At 39.0% G+C, this 18958-nt stretch overlaps 1 protein-coding gene across 2 annotated transcripts in view; it reads left to right on the plus strand.

Moving 5' to 3' along the window:
• Positions 1-10496, plus strand: part of Tek (TEK receptor tyrosine kinase) — a 119280-nt gene extending 108784 nt beyond the window's left edge. For both annotated transcript variants that reach the window (XM_052176765.1, XM_052176766.1), the window contains exons 22-23: positions 8646-8745; positions 9520-10496. In XM_052176765.1, the coding sequence (XP_052032725.1) occupies positions 8646-8745; positions 9520-9594 (175 nt within the window). In that variant the 3' untranslated portion in view covers positions 9595-10496. The remainder of the gene's footprint in view (positions 1-8645; positions 8746-9519) is intronic.
• The last annotated feature ends 8462 nt before the right edge of the window (positions 10497-18958 follow it).

The raw sequence follows: 18958 nt of genomic DNA on the forward strand, positions 1-18958 counted from the left end.
GACATAGATGATCAAGGACCTCCAAGAGGATAGAAATAAACTCTGGAATGAAGGCTGTAAAAACACAGTTGAATGAAAAAAACAAAACCAAAAACAAATTCGGGCTATAAAAATGGAATTTTATAAAACAAGAATCTTTGAGGAAAGGCCAAAAGGAGATAAATCCTGAAAGGAGGATGTCAGTTATTCAGATGAAAGCTCAGAGGAGAGCCCCGCCCATAGATTGGTCAACTGGAAGAAAGACTGTCAGGTCCTGACAAGGGAGAGGAATGGAATCACTTGACCAAAAACATGTTCAATTTAAAAACAAACACACAAACAAAGCCAACGGCCAAGGAATAGAACCTATGGGGTACATGGAACACTGTGAAAAAGACCAAACTGACTGAACTATTGGAATAAGAAGGGGGAGAAGAGACCCAAGAAAAAGGCACAGAAAATGTTAACATTAATCAAAGAAGAAATTTCCTAAGTCTAAGAAAGTGATGCCTATCAAGGTGCAAAAATCATGTAGGACACCAAATAGAACTAAAAAGGAACCCACCCCCCATGTCACCTAACAGTCAAACCATTAAATGCATAGGGGAAAAAACATTGAAAACTGTAAGAAAGAAAGATCAAGATCAACCCACATGTATAAATAGGCCTGTCAGAATAACAGCCATTTTTTCCATGGAGACTATGAAAGCCAGAAGGGCTTGGACGGATATTCTACAAGTCATGAAAGATTACAGATTACAGCAGAGACTACTACAGCAGGCAAAATTGTCAGTCAAAATTGAAGTATAAAGAAAAACTTCATGTGCTAAAAATGTTTAAACAATTTATAACAATCTATCTCTACAGAGGATATTAAAAGAAATACTTAGGTCTGAAAAAATGTTAAATCAAAAGAGGTATTATAAAATTACAAAAAAGCAACAAAATAACAGAAATTAATAAACATTGTATAATAATAATTAATATTATCACTATCAATTGCCACAATTAAGAAAACACAGACTAACAGAATCTAAGGCTGAAGTGATGGCTCAGATGTTAAAGAAAAAGACTCAAAACCCCAAAGAGAAGAAAATAGAATCCATCATTTTGTTATATTCAGTAAACAAATCTCACCATTAACAATAAATTCCACCATAGAGTAAAAGGATGAAAAATATTTCAAGTAAATATAACTAAGAAACAGTTCTTATTATAATATGACATATTCTTTAAACCAAAATAATTCTGAGCAAGACACTTCATACTCACTAAAGCAGTGGTTCTCAACCTTTGTAATGCTGCCACCTTTTAGTTCAGTTCCTCATGATGGAGTGACCTCCAATCATAAAATTATTTATATTGCTACTTCATAACTGCCATTTTACTACTGGTATAAATATGTAAATATTTGTGCTTTCTGAGAGTCTTATGTAATCCCTGTGAAAGGGCCATTCAACGGTCATGACACACAGGTTGAGAACTACTACATTAAAGAAAAATCTACAAAAGGATATGCCCTAGACATATACACATTAAACACAGAAGTACCTGATTTCATAAAAGAAATACTCTCAGATCTTAAGACCACTGATTAACCACAACACAATGACAGTGAGTTATTGTCTGTTATCAATAGACAGATTTTCAGATCTAAGATCTATCTTTAGAAATTCTGAAAATAAGACATCATAAGTCAAATGACCTTATAGATACCTACAGAACATTCCACTAAGACACTAAAGAATACACATTCTTCTCAGCAGCCCACAGAACTTTCTGAAAACCCCACCACATATTAGGACACAAAGCAAGTCTCACTAAATATAGGAAAACTAAAATCAAATCCTGCATTCTATCTAGCCACAATAGAATAGAGTTGGATATCAACATCAATTGAAGCAACAGAGAGTACACAAATTAAATAATACAATTGTCAGTGGCAATTGGGTCAAGGAAGAAATTAAAAAGGAAATTTTTGAAAATTTAGAATAGAATGAAAATGAAAAGACAACATACCAAAATTTACAGGACATAAAAAAGCCAATCAGTCATCTGAGAAGGGAACCTAAATTATCAAAATGCCTCTATAATGTTGGACTTAGGCAAATCTATGGAACATTTCTTAATTAGTTATTGAGGGGGGAGGGCCTAGCCCATTGTGATTGGTGTCAATCCTAGAGTGGTAGCCAGTGGTTCCATAATTGGCACTCTTCCATGGCCTTTGCATCAGGTCCTGCCCTCATTACTTTTGATGATGAACTGTTATTTGTAACTGTGAGAGCAATAAACCCTTTCTTCCCCGAGCTGGTTTTTGTTATGGTGATCCATTGCCACAATAGAAACCATAAATAAGAAAATACATAAAAGACTCTAAAAATTCCATCAAAAACCTACAATGGAAAAAAACATTTTAAAAAGTAGCAGAATATAAAATCAGCCCACAAAAATTGGAAACCTTCCAATATGCAAGGTCAAAAACACTGAGGAAAAAAATCAGGGACACAATCTAATTCATAAAAGCCTCAAAAATATCTTGGAGAAATGAAATACTTATATAATGAACACTTTAAGATACTGGAGAAAGAAATTGAAGAAAGGTACCAGAAGATAGAAAGGTTACTAGATTTAATATTTTTTGAAGATTATCATGAAAAATAATGCAGATAAAATGGTAGACATAAAACATTACTAAATTAATTAAAAGAGGAATTACAAACATTTTCTGATAAAATTGAGTTACATGAGAAATATTTCTATTAGTCTATGTCTTTTTATTGGGTAGTTGAGTCCATTGTTGTTAAGAGATATTAAGGAATAGTGATTGTTTCTCCTGTTATTTTTGATGTTATTTATATGTTTATGTGGGTATCTTCTTTTGTGTTGGTTGGAAGATTACTTTCTTGCTTTTCCTTGTGTTGGCATTTTCCATCTATTATCCTTTGTAGGGCTGAATTTGTGGACAGATATTGTGCAAATTTGGTTTTATCATGGAATATCTTGGTTTCTCCATCTATGATGATTGAGAGTTTTGCTGGGTATAGTAGCCTGGGCTGTCATTTGTGTTCTCTTAGAGTCTGTATGAGATCTGCCCAGGATCTTCTAGCTTTCATTGTCTGGTGAGAAGTCTGGTGTAATTCTGATAGGTCTGCCTTTATAAGTTACTTGCCCTTTTCCCCTTACTGCTTTTAATATTCTTTGTTTAGAGAATTTGGTGTTTTGATTATTATGTGCCGGGAGGAGTTTCTATTCTGGTCCAGTCTGTTTGGAGTTGTGAAGGCTTCTTGTATGTTCATCTCTTTCTCTAGGTTAGGGAAGTTTTCTTCTATAATTTTATTGAAGATATTCACTGACCTTAAGTTGGAAATCTTCGCTCTCCTCTATACCTGTAATCCTTAGGTTTGGTCTTCTCATTGAGTTCTGGAGTTCCTTGATATTTTGAGTCACTAGTTTTATGCATTTTGCATTTTCTTTCACTGTTGAGTCAATGTTTTCTATGGTATCTTCAGCACCTGAGGTTCTTTCTTCTATCTCTTGTATTCTGTTGTTGATGCTTGCATGTATGACTCCTGAATTCTTTCCAAGGTTTTCTATCTCCAGAGATGTCTCACTTTGTGATTTTATTGTTTCTATTTCCACTATGTTGTTGATGCTTGCATCTATGACTCCTGAATTCTTTCCAAGGTTTTCTATCTCCAGAGATGTCTCACTTTGTGATTTTATTGTTTCTATTTCCACTTTTAGATCCTGGATGGTTTTGTTTAGTTCCTTCACTTGATTGTGTTTTCCTGTAATTCTTTAAGGGATTTTTGTGTTTCTTCTTTAAGGGCTTCTGCCTGTTGACCCATGATCTCCTGCATTTCTTTAAGGGATTTTTGTGTTTCCTCTTTAAGGGCTTTTACCTCTTGATCAATGGTCTCCTGTATTTCTTTAAGGGAGCTATTAAAGTCTTTCTTGAAGCCCTCTATCAGGATCATGAGATGCGATTTTAAATCCAACTCTTGCTTTTCTGGTGTGTTGGGGTATCCAGGACTTGCTGTGGTGGGAAAACTGGATTCTGATGTTGCCATGAGGCCTTGGTTTCTGTTGGTAGGGTTCTCGTGCTTGCCTTTCGCCATCTGGTTATCTCTTGTATTGTTAGGATTGTTATATCATCTGGTTAGTTGGTATTGTTGTCTCTGGCTGGAGTTTGTTTCTCCTGTGGGCCTGTAAGCTGTGTCCTTACTCCCCTGAGCTCAGAAGTAAAAGCACTGCTTGGAGAGATCAGTCTCTCCTGGCAGGCTGTGCACAGAAGGCTGTGGAGTCTCCCAGCTCCCTGATACCAATCGATTTAATATTTTTAAGATACCTATTTCAAAAGCAATCTACAGATTCAAGAAAACCCCCATCAAAATTTCAATACAAGTCTTTAAAGAAATTGAAAAAAATCTTCAATTTTATATGAAAATATAAAAGATCCAGGATAGCTGAAACAATCCTGAATAAAAAATTGCTGAACATATCACCATTCCAGATTTCAAGTTGTATTGCAAATAAAAACAGCATGATACTGGCACAAAAATAGACAAACTGATCAATACAGTAGATTCAAGAACTCTCATATAAGCCCATATTTGTCAATTTTGACAAAGGCTAGCAATATACTATAGAGAAGAGAAACCCTCTTCAAATGGTGTTGGCAAACCGGTAAGTTCTATATAGAAGGATAAAACTAAATCCTTGTCTTTGATCCAGCATAAAACTCAGCTCCAAATGAATTAAGCCACTTCAACAGAAGGCCTGACAGAAGAAAAGTAGGAAATACATTTGAATTTATAGGTACAGGAAAGGGCTTTCTGAGCAGGAGTCCAGGAGTGCAAGCATTAAGATAAACAACTGATAACTCAAATGTCATAGAGCCAAAATTCTCCTGTACAGAAAAGGAAAAACATTTGAGTGAAGAGAAAGACTATAGAATGGAAAAATGTCTTAACCAGCTACACATCTGACAGAGGATTAGTGTCTAGATCTAAAGAAAGAAACACTGAGAATACAAAAAACCCAATTAAAATTTGAGGCATGGAACTAAACAGAGCATTCTTTTTTTAATATTTTTATTTTCTATATTCTTTGTTTACATTCCAAATGATTTCCCCTTTCCCGGATCCCCCCTCCCCATATGTCCCATAAACCTTCTTCTCTCCATCCCTTCTCCAATCACCTCCCTCCTTTTTCTCTGTCCTTATATTCCCTTCCCATGCTAGATCAATCCTTTCCAGGATCAGGACCCTCTCCATACTTCTTCATGGGAGTCATTTGTTATGCAATTTGTGCCTTGGGTATTCAGGGCTTCTGGGCTAATTAATATCCACTTATCAGAGATTGCATTCCATGTGTATTCTTTTGTGATTGGGTTACCTCACTTAGGATGATATTTTCCAGATCAAACCACTTGCCTAAAAATTTTTTGAATTCATTGTTTCTAATTGCTGAGTAGTATTCCGTTGTGTAAATATACCACATTTTCTGTATCCATTCCTCCTTTGAGGGGCATCTGGGTTCTTTCCAGCTTCTGGCTATTATAAATAAGGCTGCTATGAACATAATGGAGCATGTGTCTTTATTGCATGCCGGGGAATCCTTTGGGTATATGCCCAGGAGAGGTATAGCAGGGTCCTCTGGAAGTCTCATGTCCAGTTTTCTGAGGAACCGCCAGACTGATTTATAAAGTGGTTGTACCAGCTTGCAACCCCACCAGCAGTGGAGGAGTGTTCCTCTTTCTCCACATCCTCTCCAACACCTGCTGTCTCCTGAGTTTTTGACCTTAGCCATTCTGACTGGTGTAAGGTGAAATCTCAGGGTTGGTTTGATCTGCATTTCCCTAATGACTAATGATGTTGAGCACTTCTTAAGGTGCCTCTCGGCCATCCAAATTTCTTCAGGTGAAAATTAAACAGAGCATTCTTAAAAGATGAAACACAAATGGTTGAGAAATAATTTTTTAATGTTCAGCATCCTTAGATATTAGGGAGATGCAAATAAAAACAATGATGAGAGTTCACCCTACCATAGGCTCATGTGATCTAGCCAAATGAGGATGAATGCCAATGTGGATATGCCAAAAGCAGGACACTACTTCACTGCTGACGGGAGTACAAAGTGGTGAAGCCACTATTGAAGCAGTAGGTTCCTAAAAGAGCAAATCATTGATTCACTACATGAGCCACTACAGATACAGCTATAATGCATTTGGTATTGAGGGGGTGTATTAGAAACAGCGAATTCTTGAAATTCATAGACAAATGTATGGAGCTGGAGAACATCATACTAAGTGAGGTAACCCAGTTTCAAAAGAATACTCATGGTATGCACTCACTGATAAGCGGATATTAGCCTAGAAGCTTGGAATACCCAACACACAATCCACATATCAAATGATGCCCAAGAAGAAGGAAGGAGTAGCTCCTGGTCCTGGAAAGACTCAGTGCAGCAGTGTTGGGGAATACCAGGACAGTGAAGTGGGAAGGGGTGGATTGGGCAACAGGGGGAGGGAAAAGGGCTTATGGGACTTTCGGGGAGGGGAGATCCAGGAAAGGGGAAATCATTTGAAATGTAAATAAAGAATATATAAAATAAAAAAAAGAGAGGGAAGATAAAATATAGGGAGACTTTCAAGAGAAGAAAAACAGGATACAGAGATATAAAGAGGAAAAAGAAGTAATGGAATTAAAAAGATAAATGGGGCAAAAGACAGAGGGCAGGCTAAAGGAGGAATACAGGGAGGGAAACCATATTAACGACCTTCTGAAGAAGTCATATGACAAACTACTAGTGTAGAAGCTTCCTAAAATTTAAACATACACACATATACAAAGAGTTTCAATAGAGTTGCCCTAAAATGGTGCAACTATTCACCTACTAGACACTACAGGCTAACAAATAAAAAGCCCAATGCTAGGAATGAGTTACCTCTTTTAGAGTTATTTGCCAGTGACTTCCTGTAGCCTCACTGAAAACAATACAAGATATAGCCATTGTACTTGGTTATTCTTCAGGACTTGATGGTAAGACAAGATGAAGAGATCAGATGTTTCAGTCATAGGCATAGAAAACTCAAGCTTGTATTGACCTGGAAGTTTTATCACTACTGGCTAGCTTTCATAGTGATAAAATATACTATATACACTGCCAGAGAAGAAAAGTCATCACCAGTATTACCCAGTTGTGGGCCCTGAAAGCTACAATAACAATTAGTGTGCAAGATGTATCCACAGGTGCAATAGTGGTGTGAAGGTCATGGCAGTAACCAGCTCCTTTATGCTTGGATGTTAGGCCCACTCCATAAGATGGAACCCATTTTCTAAAAACATTGTTTGAATAGACAGCTTATAGCCTAAGAGAACTTACTATTACTCTGCTAAAGGAGCATAGGGCTAAAACAAGTGCAATAACTCATTGTTAAATCTATGGATTGGTGTATCTCTCAAATATCATTAGAGAAATACATTTATTTTCTTCCTTCAGTAGATGGTAATTAACACAGAGACCCAAAAACTGGTCAAGGTGCAGAGAATAAGATTATGGAGTGCTCAGCTCTAAATGAGTTATCTTTATCATCTCCTAAGTCTTTGGAGGTCATTATGGAAAAGGGAGCAAATTATTCTAAAAACCAGAGGCACTGGATGACTATAAGGAAGCTATTTTTGGAAGCAACAGGGAAATTACACCTATGAACTCACAGCAGTTGGGACAGTATGTGTAAGACCAGAACAGGCTCAATATAGACAAAACCCTAGCACTAAGGGCAGAAGTAGACATGAAGTTCCCCCCTGCCCCCAGCTGAAGAACTATTGGTAAAAGATAGCTTCCAGAAGAGGTATGGTTTTTTTTTTAAGAGTGTGAGTCCTGGTAGGTTGAATATTCTCCACTGGATGGCCACAGAACACAGAGTAAAGAGGCAGCAATAAATGGACTTAGCAAATTTAAAAGAAATGAGGATAATAAGTTGGATATGGGATAGGGAATACATCTTGGAAGAGTTGAAGTGGGTGAATATGATTAAAAAACAATGTATAGAACTCTCAAAAGAATTAATTCATTTACAATTACATTTATAATTAAATATGCATATAGAATTATATTTAAATATATTCTATAATAATTATATATGTTTTTTACTGTTCTGAAATTTGGGAAGTCTAAGATCAAAGATCCAACAGAATTGGTGTCTGTGAGCTATTTCCTAGTTTTTAGAATGTCTGTCAATAATTGGTCCATTGCACCTGGTCAAGATGCCATTTGTTTTTAGTGACAGGACTTCTAAAAGTCCTGCCTGTATGAGGTATACATATGGGCATTCCATAAGGGGAAAATGTTTTAGAGAGGTAGTATTCCAAAAGAAACACAGGGAACTTAGTTCCTTCTGCATGACTACAATAGCTGAGCACAAAGTTTTAAAAGAATGACAACTAGTCTGCACTACACCTACGAATAGGGAAAAGGATGTGGGTTTGGAGGAGGACAGGAAGGCACTTTGGAAACGTTCTAAATAGTTTTATTTTATGCTTGATAATGTCACATCCTTCAGTGACTAATTTTGGTTTTCTTCTATCTCATGCTTTGATCCAATGGCATACCTAGGCCTAAAGCACACTCGGAGTTAATTCTTGCACTCTTTATGTTCAAAGGTATGATCTAATGAGACAGTGCTGGAGGGAGAAGCCTTATGAGAGACCATCATTTGCCCAGATATTGGTGTCCTTAAACAGGATGCTGGAAGAACGGAAGGTGAGCACAGTTTGATACAGGTCCTCTTTTCGTGGGAATTTGTGAAGTGTTCAAGGTGATCACTAAAAAGACATTGATATAGCTCCACCAGCTATTTTAGGAATAGCCTTAGGTATTATAGGCACATAAGAGATATGCTCCCCAACTTGGAGAAGTTAGGAGAAAATAATATTTTTATGTAAGATATAGTCACTTATGCATCCAATAAAATACGACCTTCAAGTTATCTCTTAGAGCTGGAAGCAATTTTATTCATGTGGCCTGCTCCTTTAAATTTATAAATGAAGAAACAAAGGTTAAGTGACTTGGCCAAGAATACACAGACAAAAAAGTCTGGCCTATAGTTTACTATTTGGGGGCTGGGGTAAAAAAAAAGTCAATTGAAATGTTTAAAAAATAGCTGCCTGTATCAATTTAAGGGGTCAACAGGCGAATAAATCTAGGTTAGCAAGATTATCCATACAGGGAGAGGTGAAGAAAAAGTGTGGCTAGGGGAGGAACCTACACTAGCTGACCCTCTTAGGAGAGGCAAATGAGATACCAAAGGAGGTCAGAAGCTATGGCTGGGAGGAGCAGGATTGTATTTAGAAGTCAATGGATGAAATTCAGAAGAAAACAAAAACAAAAACACTGTCACATACACAAAGAGGGAGTATGAACAAAAGGTGCCTCCCCCCCACCAGCTGTGAAAGATAAGGAAGCCAGGACATTGACCACACTGCTCCTGGAAGAGACAGAAGCGATGTGGTATATTCTAATTCTTTCTCATTTCAGACATACGTGAACACAACACTTTATGAGAAGTTTACCTACGCAGGAATTGACTGCTCTGCTGAAGAAGCAGCCTAGAGTAGAACTCTTCATGTATAATTGCCATTTCTCTTCACTGGCACAAGAGCGCCTCACTACACCTGTACTAAGCAAGCATCCCACTGCCACAAGATGTGATATAGAACTGTATATAGTGTGCTATGTGTTTGGGACCCTCATCATACAGCTCGTATGGATCTGTAGTGTGTTCTGACTCTAATATGACTGTATATACTGCTCGGAGTAAGAATGTGCTAAGATCGGAATGCCTGGTTGTGGGTTCATATAATATATTTTTCTAAAAACATGGATTGCACAGGAAGGTATGAGTACAAAAACTGTAATGCATAACTTGTTGTCCTAGATGTTTTTGATATTTTCCTTTATAACTGAATGCTATAAAAGTGTTTTGTTGTGCACACATAAGAAACTGTTCGTTAACCTAACCATTCCCTTGACAACAGAGGAAGAAAAGCGAGGGAAATGTACGAATTATATTAAATGTGGGTTACTACACAAGAGGCTGAACATTCCAAGTAGCAGAAAAAAGGGTCTCCCAATTCTGCTCCTCATCTACAGAAGCCAGTTCCTTTAGTCATGTGACAGTTTGTCCTGTGTTTTTATGCACCCAAAACATTCCAAAATGTTAACATCTAAAAATGTTCTTAGGAGACTTAAGAACTAATTGGTGGGACTTACATTTAGTTTCTCTAGTATCTGTTGTATATTTTAAGAAGTAAAACTAGGAATTTAGGAGCAATGTGTAACATTTGTGACATGGAGTTACCATCCACACATGTATTGCACACTGTCATATTCCCACATGTATTGCGCATTGTAAAAATTTGTAGTTTTGATCACTTGTGAATTTACTGTTGATGTGGTAGCCACCTGCTGTCATGGTTCCTCCTGTAGGTGAATAAATGTCTTGTCTACCCACATTCTGTCCAGAAGTGTGTCTCGTAAAAATGTATTTGGAAATGTACTTTTAAGAAGATGTCTTTAGAGGCATGGAGTTGCTGAATACACACCCAGAGCAGGAAAGCGAGGCACACGAGGCTGGTGAGCCCTACAGATCTCCCACTTAATTCATTGTCTTGCCCTAGGGGGGCAGACCTGCAAATGCATTCACTCATCTACAGCTTCACCCAGAGGAGAGGAAGAAGTTGAGCACTCGGCAGGCATTGCCATCAAAGACCCCGGCAACCCTCTCCAGCACTGTAGATATCCACGTGTTAGCTGTTGAGGATCCTTGTGACTGACCTCAGAACCAACCTTAACTGATAGAATGATGCCAACAGTACATAGAGGCACATGTACCAACGCTAGACTCTAATGTGATTCTAATACGAGGAACTAGAAGTAGAATCTCTTTTAATTTTTCACACTATTAAATATATTTGAACAGGTCACTCCACGTGCCCCAAATGCACTAGTGTTCCTAACAGCATATCCCAGAGAATACAAAGCACTGGAACAATGCTGCCACAAGCCTGCAGTTTACTTAACTAAATGGAAACTTGAATTTTAAAAATGTGAGATCACCAAGATGGTGAGGTAGGCAATCACTCAGTCTTTATCCCTCCACGGCTGCTGGCAAACTGAAAGAAGGCCAGAAAAGAATCAAGGACATATTAAAGAATCTGCAGCAGCATAATGGAGAAAAGCCCAGAACATGAGCATTTCAGATGATTGGGGGTGGGGGTGGGGGACAGATGATATTATTTATAGCAGGGACCACTTTGGAACCCAGCAACTAACTCTGCACCAAATACTGGCATGTGTTGCTGAAGAGAAAGGAAGAGAGGAGGGGAGAGGAAGGGGGAGGGAAGAGGGAGGGAGAGAGGGAGGGAGGGAGAAAGGGAGAGGAGAAGAGGGAGGAGGAGGAAAGAAAAGATTGATTTATTTTCATATCAAGAAGTAACTGGAAGACCCTGCTATACCTCTCCTGGGCATATACCCAGAGGATTCCCCAACATGCAATAAGGACACATGCTCCACTATGTTCATAGCAGCCTTATTTATAATAGCCAGAAGCTGGAAAGAACCCAGATATCCCTCAATGGAGGAATGGATACAGAAAATGTGGTATATATACACAATGGAATACTATTCAGCAATTAAAAACAATGAATTCATGAATTTTTTAGGCAAATGGGTGGAATTGGAAAATATCATCCTAAGCAAGGTAACGCAATCACAAAAGAATACACATGGAATGCAATCATTGATAAGTGGATATTAATTAGCCCTGAAGCTCTGAATACTGAAGATACAATTAGCATATCAAATGATTCCCATGAAGAAGGAAGAAGAGGGCCCTAATCCTGGAAAGGCTTGATCCAGCATTGTAGGGGAGTACCAGGACAGAGAAAAGGGAGGGGGAAAGATAGGAGAATGGATGGAGAGAAGAGGACTTATGGGACATATGGGGAGGGGGGAACTGGGAAAGAGGAAAGCTTTTGGATTGTAAACAGAGAATATAGAAAATAAAAATATGTATTAAAAAAAGAAGTAACTGAGTTTTTAATACCATGGAGAAAATTACTCCTATCTTGCTGAACCGTAGACCCACAGCTGGTGTCCAGGTACTCCTGTTCTGGGCTCCATGGCTAGATAGATCTCAGCTGCCACAGCAAGAAAGTTCAGACTCCAGGCCCTGAATGTAAACCCTGAAGCATGTCCCCCCTCACACAGCTCAGCCACCATGGAGTATGCAGTCCCATCTTAATTCCAAAGCTGCTATTAGTATACAAGTCTGTGCCCCACTTCTGGTCCCTGGCCACATTCCAAGCATTCCTTATTCAAAACATAATGTGGCACCATGAGTGACTTTGCCCCAGTCACCAATGCAGCTGACCCTCCAATGTTAGAGTCCTCCATACAAATGTACCTGTGTTTTGGGCCTTGGTCATGTTTTATAGGCGCCACTCATGAGATAGAAATGCAACTGCAGAATAGCACACAAAGCAGACCTGGTGCCCAAGGGGATCCATTCATAGGAAAGAAGTTGAACTTTAGCAGGCATTACCATCAAAGACCCCAGCAACCTTTTGATTTGCTTTGTTTTATCCCATATACTTGGACCTTCTTAATTATGGTATTATTTATGCCCTTATGTTCTTTCTCAACAAAGACATAATAAGAGAGAGGGTAAGAAATTATGCAGTGGTATTTAAAAGGGATTCGGTTATTTGACAAAGCTGCAAGAAATACACACTGGAGAAAAGATAGCATCAACAAGTGGTGCTGGGAAAAGTATCCACGTATAGAAGAATAAAGTTAGACGTGTATGTATCTACCACCCTACACAAAAATCAACTCCAAGTGTGTCAAAGACTTAATGTGAAACCCCAAACACTAAAACTGCTAAAAGAAAACATAGCTAGTTCCCTAAAATATATAGGAGAAGCCTTTCTGATCAGGACTCCATTCACTTAGGAATTAACGACTAACAAATGGGAACTCATAAAATTACAAATCTTCTGTACAGTAAAGAAAAAAATCAAGTGAAGAATCTATTGGTGTGACAGAATCTTTGCCAACTATACATATGATAGAAGATTGATACCCAGTATACATAGAACTTAAAAAAAAAACCAAAGAATCAAGACAATAATTTAGTTTTTAAAAAAATGGGTCAGATCTAAACAGAGAATTTTCCAAATAATAAAAACAGCTTTTAAAGAATACCTTTAAAGTACTCAACATCCTACCAGAGAGAGGAATGATCATTATTTTCTTGGGACAAGATCTCTGATAGATTGCCCAATATCCAGTGGTCAGCCCTAAACAAATACACAAATAAGTAACGGTAAACTCAGCAAGTTGTGCATATGCATGCATGCATATGTGTATATGTATGCAATATATGCAACAAAATTAAAGAAGAGGTCATGAGAGAGATTAGGGTGGCATGAGAAGAGTTACAAGAGACTGGGAGTAAAAAGTATAAATACAGTTCTTGTATAAAAAATTCTCAAAATAATTAAAATATAAAAGGTGGTCAATGGCAAGAATGAGTTCATAGTTTATTATCCCAAAGCAGCACATGCTAGGTACAACACTGAGGGCACACCATCACAGCCAACTGTCATAAGCAAAGTCTTTGACTTCCATCACAGTAAACTTATTGTTGGTCACCTGTGACTTAGCTCCACCACTGATGAGGAAACCCTGTTAATTTGGTAGCAAGTTTGCATCTTTCATACTGAACGTTCCATGGGTTTTTGTTTAGAGCTACAGTCAAAGTAAATATAGTCTGGTTTCTATAGGCTTGTGTGGTGGTTTGAATAAAAATGGCTCCATAGCCTCAAAAGGAGTAGCAGTATTGGAGTTGTGGCCTTGTTGGTGTAGGTGTGGCCTCTTCGGAGAAAGTGTGTCACTGGGGCTAAGCTCTGAGATTTCAGAAGTTCAAGGCAGGCCTAATAGCTTGCTTTCTCTACCTGCTGTCTGCAAATCTGGGTACAGAATTCTCAGCTACCTCTCCAGCACCATGTCTGACTTCATCCTGCTATGCTTCCTTCCATGACAATGAATTCAGAATTGTCAGCCAATCCCAGTTAAATGTTTTTCTTTATAAGAGTTGCCATGGTCCCATAAATTTGGGTTATGTTGTGCCTTCATTTTTGTTAAATTCTAAAAAGTCTTTGATTTCTTTATTTCTTTCTTGACCAAGGTATCATTGAGTAGAGTATTGTTCAGTTTCCATGTGTATGTGGGCTTTCTGTTGTTTTTGTTGTTATTAAAGATCACTTTTACTCCATAGCGATCTGATAGGAGGCATGGGATTATTTCGATCTTCTTATATTTATTGAGGTCTGTCTTGTGACCAACTTTATGATCGATTTTGGAGAAGGTACCATGAGGTGCTGAGAAAAAGGTATATTCTTTTGCTTTGGGATGAAAAGTTCTATATATATCTGTTAAATCCGATTGGTCCAAAGCTTCAATTAGTTTCACTGTCTCCCTGTTTAGTTTCTGTTTTCCTAATCAGTCCATTGAGGAGAGTGGGGTGTTGAAGTCATCCACAATTATTGGGTTAGATGCAATGTGTGCTTTGAGCTTTAGTAAAGTTTCTTTTATGAATGAAGGTGCCCTTGCATTTGGAGCATAGATGTTCAGGATTGAGAGTTCTTCTTGTTGGATTTTTCCTTTGAACAGCAAGAAGTGTCCTTCCATGTCTCTTTTGATGACATTAGGTTGAAAGTCAATTTTATCTGATATTAGAATGGCAACTCCGACTTGTTTCCTGAGACCATTTGCTTGTAGAATTGTCTTCCAGCCTTTTACTCTAAGGTAGTTTTTGTCTTTGACACTGAGGTGTGTTTCCTGTATGCAGCAAAATGTAGGGTCCTATTTACTTATCCAGTCTGTTAGTCTATGTCTTTTTATTGGGGAATTGAGTCCATTGATGTTATGAGATATTAAGGAGTACTGATTATTGCTTCCTATCATTTTTGATGTTAATTTTATACTTGTGTGGTTATCTTCTTTTGGGTTTGATGAAAGAAGGTTATTATCCTGCTTTTTCCAAGGTATAGTTTCCCTCCTTGTATTGGCGTTTCCCCCCTATTATCCTTTGTAGGGATGGGTTTGTGGAAAGATATTGTGTAAATTTGGTTTTGTCATGGAATATCTTGGTTTCTCCATCTATAGTGATTGAGAGTTTCACTGGGTATAGTAGTCTTGGCTGGCATTTTTGTTCTCTTAGAGTCTGCATGAGCTCCGCCCAGGATCTTCTAGCTTTCTGTTCTGGTCCAGTCTGTTTGGAGTTCTGTAGGCTTCTTGTACATTCATGGGCATCTCTCTCTTTAGGTTATGGAAGTTTTCTTCCATAATTTTGTTGAAGATATTTGCTGGCCCCTTAAGTTTTAAATCTTCACTCTTATCAATGCCTATAATCCTTAGGTTTGACTTTCTCATTGTGTCCTGGATTTCCTGGATGTTTGGGTTACAAGCTTTTTGCATTTTGCATTTTCTTTGACTGTTGAGTCCATGGTTTCTATGGTATCTTCAGCATCTGAGATTCTTTCTTCTATATCTTGTATTCTGTTGTTGATATTTGCATCTAAGGCCCCTGATTTCTTCCCAAGGTTTTCTATCTCCAAAGTTGTCTCCCTTTGTGATTTCTTAGTTGTTTCTACTTCTGTTTTTAGATGTTTTGGCTCAGTTCCTTCACTTGCTTGTTTGTGTTTTCCTCTAATTCTTTGAGAGATTTTTGTGTTTCCTCTTTCATGACTTCTGCCTGTTGATCAAAGTTCTCCTATATTTCTTTAAGTGATTTTTGCATTTCCTCCTTATTGGCTACTATCTTTTGACCCATATTCTCTTGAATTTCTTTAAGTGATTTTTGTGTTTCCCTTGTAAGGGCTTCTAGCTTTTGATCATTTTTCTCCTGAATTTCTTTAAGAGATTTATTTATGTCCTTCATGTGTTCCTCTAACAGCATCATGACCAGTGATTTTAAATCCAACTCTTGTTTTTCTGGTGTGTTGGAGTATCCAGGACTTGCTGTTATTGGAGAATTGGGTTCTATATTAGTTTGGGTTCTCTAGAGTCACAGAACGTATGGATAGTCTTTATATAGTTAGGGAATTTATCAATGACTTTTAGTCTATAGTCCAACTCCCCAACAATGATCAGCAGCAGCTGTGGATGAAGTCCAAGGATCTAGCAGTTTCTCAGTCCCACGAAGTAAGCAGGCAAGGAAGAGTGAGAGCAAGTCTTCCTTCTTCCAATGTCCTTATATATCTCCAGCAGAGGGGTAGCCCAGATTAAAGACTGTAGGTCTCCAGCAGAGGGTGTGGCCCAGATTATTGGCGTGTGGGTCTCTAGCAGAGGATGTGGCCCGGATTAAAGGCGTGTGCTTCCATGCCTTTAATCCCAAATGATCTTGAATTCGGAGATCTCCTTGTCTTAGCCACTATGCTTCAAGGTCTCCATGCCAAGATCCAGGTCAGAAACTTATATCTCTGAGCCTCCAAATTAGGATCATAGGTGAGCCTTCCAATTCTAGACTGTAGTTCATTCCAGATATAGTCAAGTTGACAACCAGGAATAGCCACTACAGGTTCAGATGCTGCCATAATGCCTTGGTTTCTGTTAGTAACATTCCTAAGTTTGCCTTTAGCCATCTAGTTCTCACTGGTGTTAGATGATCTTATTGTCACTGGCTGGTGCTTCAACCTCCTGTGGACCTTTAAGGCTATTTCCGCAGCACTGGATGCCTGGGTTTACTCTGGCCCAGATTGCTGCCTTCCTCTTTTGTGCCATTGGAACCCTGTTGAGTTTTGTCCCAAGCAATGTTTTACTTGGGTTGTCTCAGTGAACCAGGTGTCCCCCCCCCCCCCCCCCCGACTGCTCTGTCATGGAGTGAAGATAGCAGCAGAGAGTCACTCCCTCTACTGATCCCCATGTAGGACACAGGCCTCATGACAGGCTGGCTGGTAGACGAACTGCCTATGTGCTCAGGTCCTGGGCATAGGCAGACCCCTGGCGGTTTGCGCTCCCAGAGATCTCAACCTCTGGATACCTCAGTACCTGGTGCTACTTTTCTGCCCCGGCAGGCAGGGAAGATGGCAGTGGGGAGTCACCCCCTCTGCTGATCTCCAAGTAGGACACAGGCCCCACGACAGGCCAGCTGGCAGATGAACTGCCTATGTGCTTGGGTCCTGGGCACAGGCAGACCCCTGGCGGTTTGTGCCCCCAGAGCTCTTAAACTCAGTAATGGGAACCTATTTTAAATAAATATATGCAAAAAATGAATAAATGAATGACTGGATGAATGAGTGGTGTAGCTGGATCTTGGAGTAGATCTATTCCCAGCTTCGTGAGGAGCTGCTACACTGATTTCCATAGTGGCTGTACACATTTGCTGTCCCACCAGCAATGCATGAATGTTCCCATTACTTCACATGCTCGCCAGCTGTCACTTGTGCTATTGACTGGCCATTCTGATTGGTATAACATGACATTACAAAGTAGTTTTGATTTGTATTCCCCTTAATGTCTAAGGATGTTGAATATTTTTTACACTGATTATAATGTTTAATAAATGGACAAAAGAAATATATAAAAACACAAAATTAATGCTTTCTCCATTATAATAGAATCTTGCAAATAAAAATAATTATATGAAATCTAATTTAACATTATCAGTTCATGAAGTTGCAGCATAGAATTAATTCATCAGTTAGTATACTATATAAATGACTGAAGTGCATGTCACGATTTTATTGAAAAATCTTAATCATCTTTCTTCCTTTGGTATGAATATTAATTAAATTACATGTTACATAGATTCAAATTTATAAATTAATTTATAAATATTAATTTGAAATAGGTTGAAATTATATATTTTTATTTTATTTTAATTACTTATTCGCTTTACATCCCATTCACTGGCCCCCTCCCAGGCATGCCCTCCAACCATCCTCCCTCCATCTCCCTCCCTTTCTCCTCTGAGCGGGTGGGGAGCCCATGGGTATACCCCTACCCTGGCACATCAAGTCTCCAAGGCTAGGTGCATTCTCTCCCCCTGAGGCCAGACAAGGCAGCTCAGCTAGAACAACGTATTCCAGGGACAGGCAATAGCTGTTGGGATAGCCCCGCTGCAGCTCCATTTGTTTGGGACCCACATGAAGACCAACCTGTACATCTGCTACATACACGCAGGGAGGCCTAGGTCTGGCCAGTTCTTTGGTTGGTGGTTCAGTCTCTGAGAGCTCCAAGGGTCCTGGATTGTTGACTCTGTTGGTCTTGCTGAAGAGTTCTCATCCCCTTCGGGCCTGCAATCCTTCCCACTATTCTTCCATATGAGTCCCCGGAGCTCCATCCACTGTTTGGCTGAAGTCTCTGCATCTGTCTGAGCTTCTGGGTGGAGCCTCTCAAGAGGACAGTCATGGTAGGCTCCTGTCTGCAAGCATAATGGAGTATCATTAGTAGTGTCAGGGACTGGTGCTTACCCACAGGATGGGTGTCAAGTAGGGCCAGCTATTGGTTGGCCATTCTCTCAGTCTCTGCTCCATCCCTGGCCCTGCATTTCTTGTAGATAGGACAAATTTTGGTTTGAAAGTTTTGAGGGTGGGTTGAGATCCCTATTGCTCCACTGGAGTTCCTGCCTGGCTACAGGGGGTGGCCTCTTCAGACTCCATATCCCCAATACTGTGAGTCACAACTAAGGACACCCCCACTGATTTTTGGGCGCCACCCTTAAGTGCTCATTCATTCATTCAAGTTTCCTTTTTTTGAGTTTCATGCATATTTTTTGTTAGTTCTCTATTGAATATGTAATTAGTAAAAGTGTCTTCCCATTCTGTAGCCTGCTGCTTTGGCCAAATGACAGTGCCCTTTGCCATGCAGACACTTTATGAGTTCATGAGGTCCCACTTATTGTTGATCT

This window comes from Apodemus sylvaticus, chromosome 3, assembly GCF_947179515.1.
Source record: "Apodemus sylvaticus chromosome 3, mApoSyl1.1, whole genome shotgun sequence".
NCBI classification, from domain to species: Eukaryota; Metazoa; Chordata; class Mammalia; order Rodentia; family Muridae; genus Apodemus; species Apodemus sylvaticus.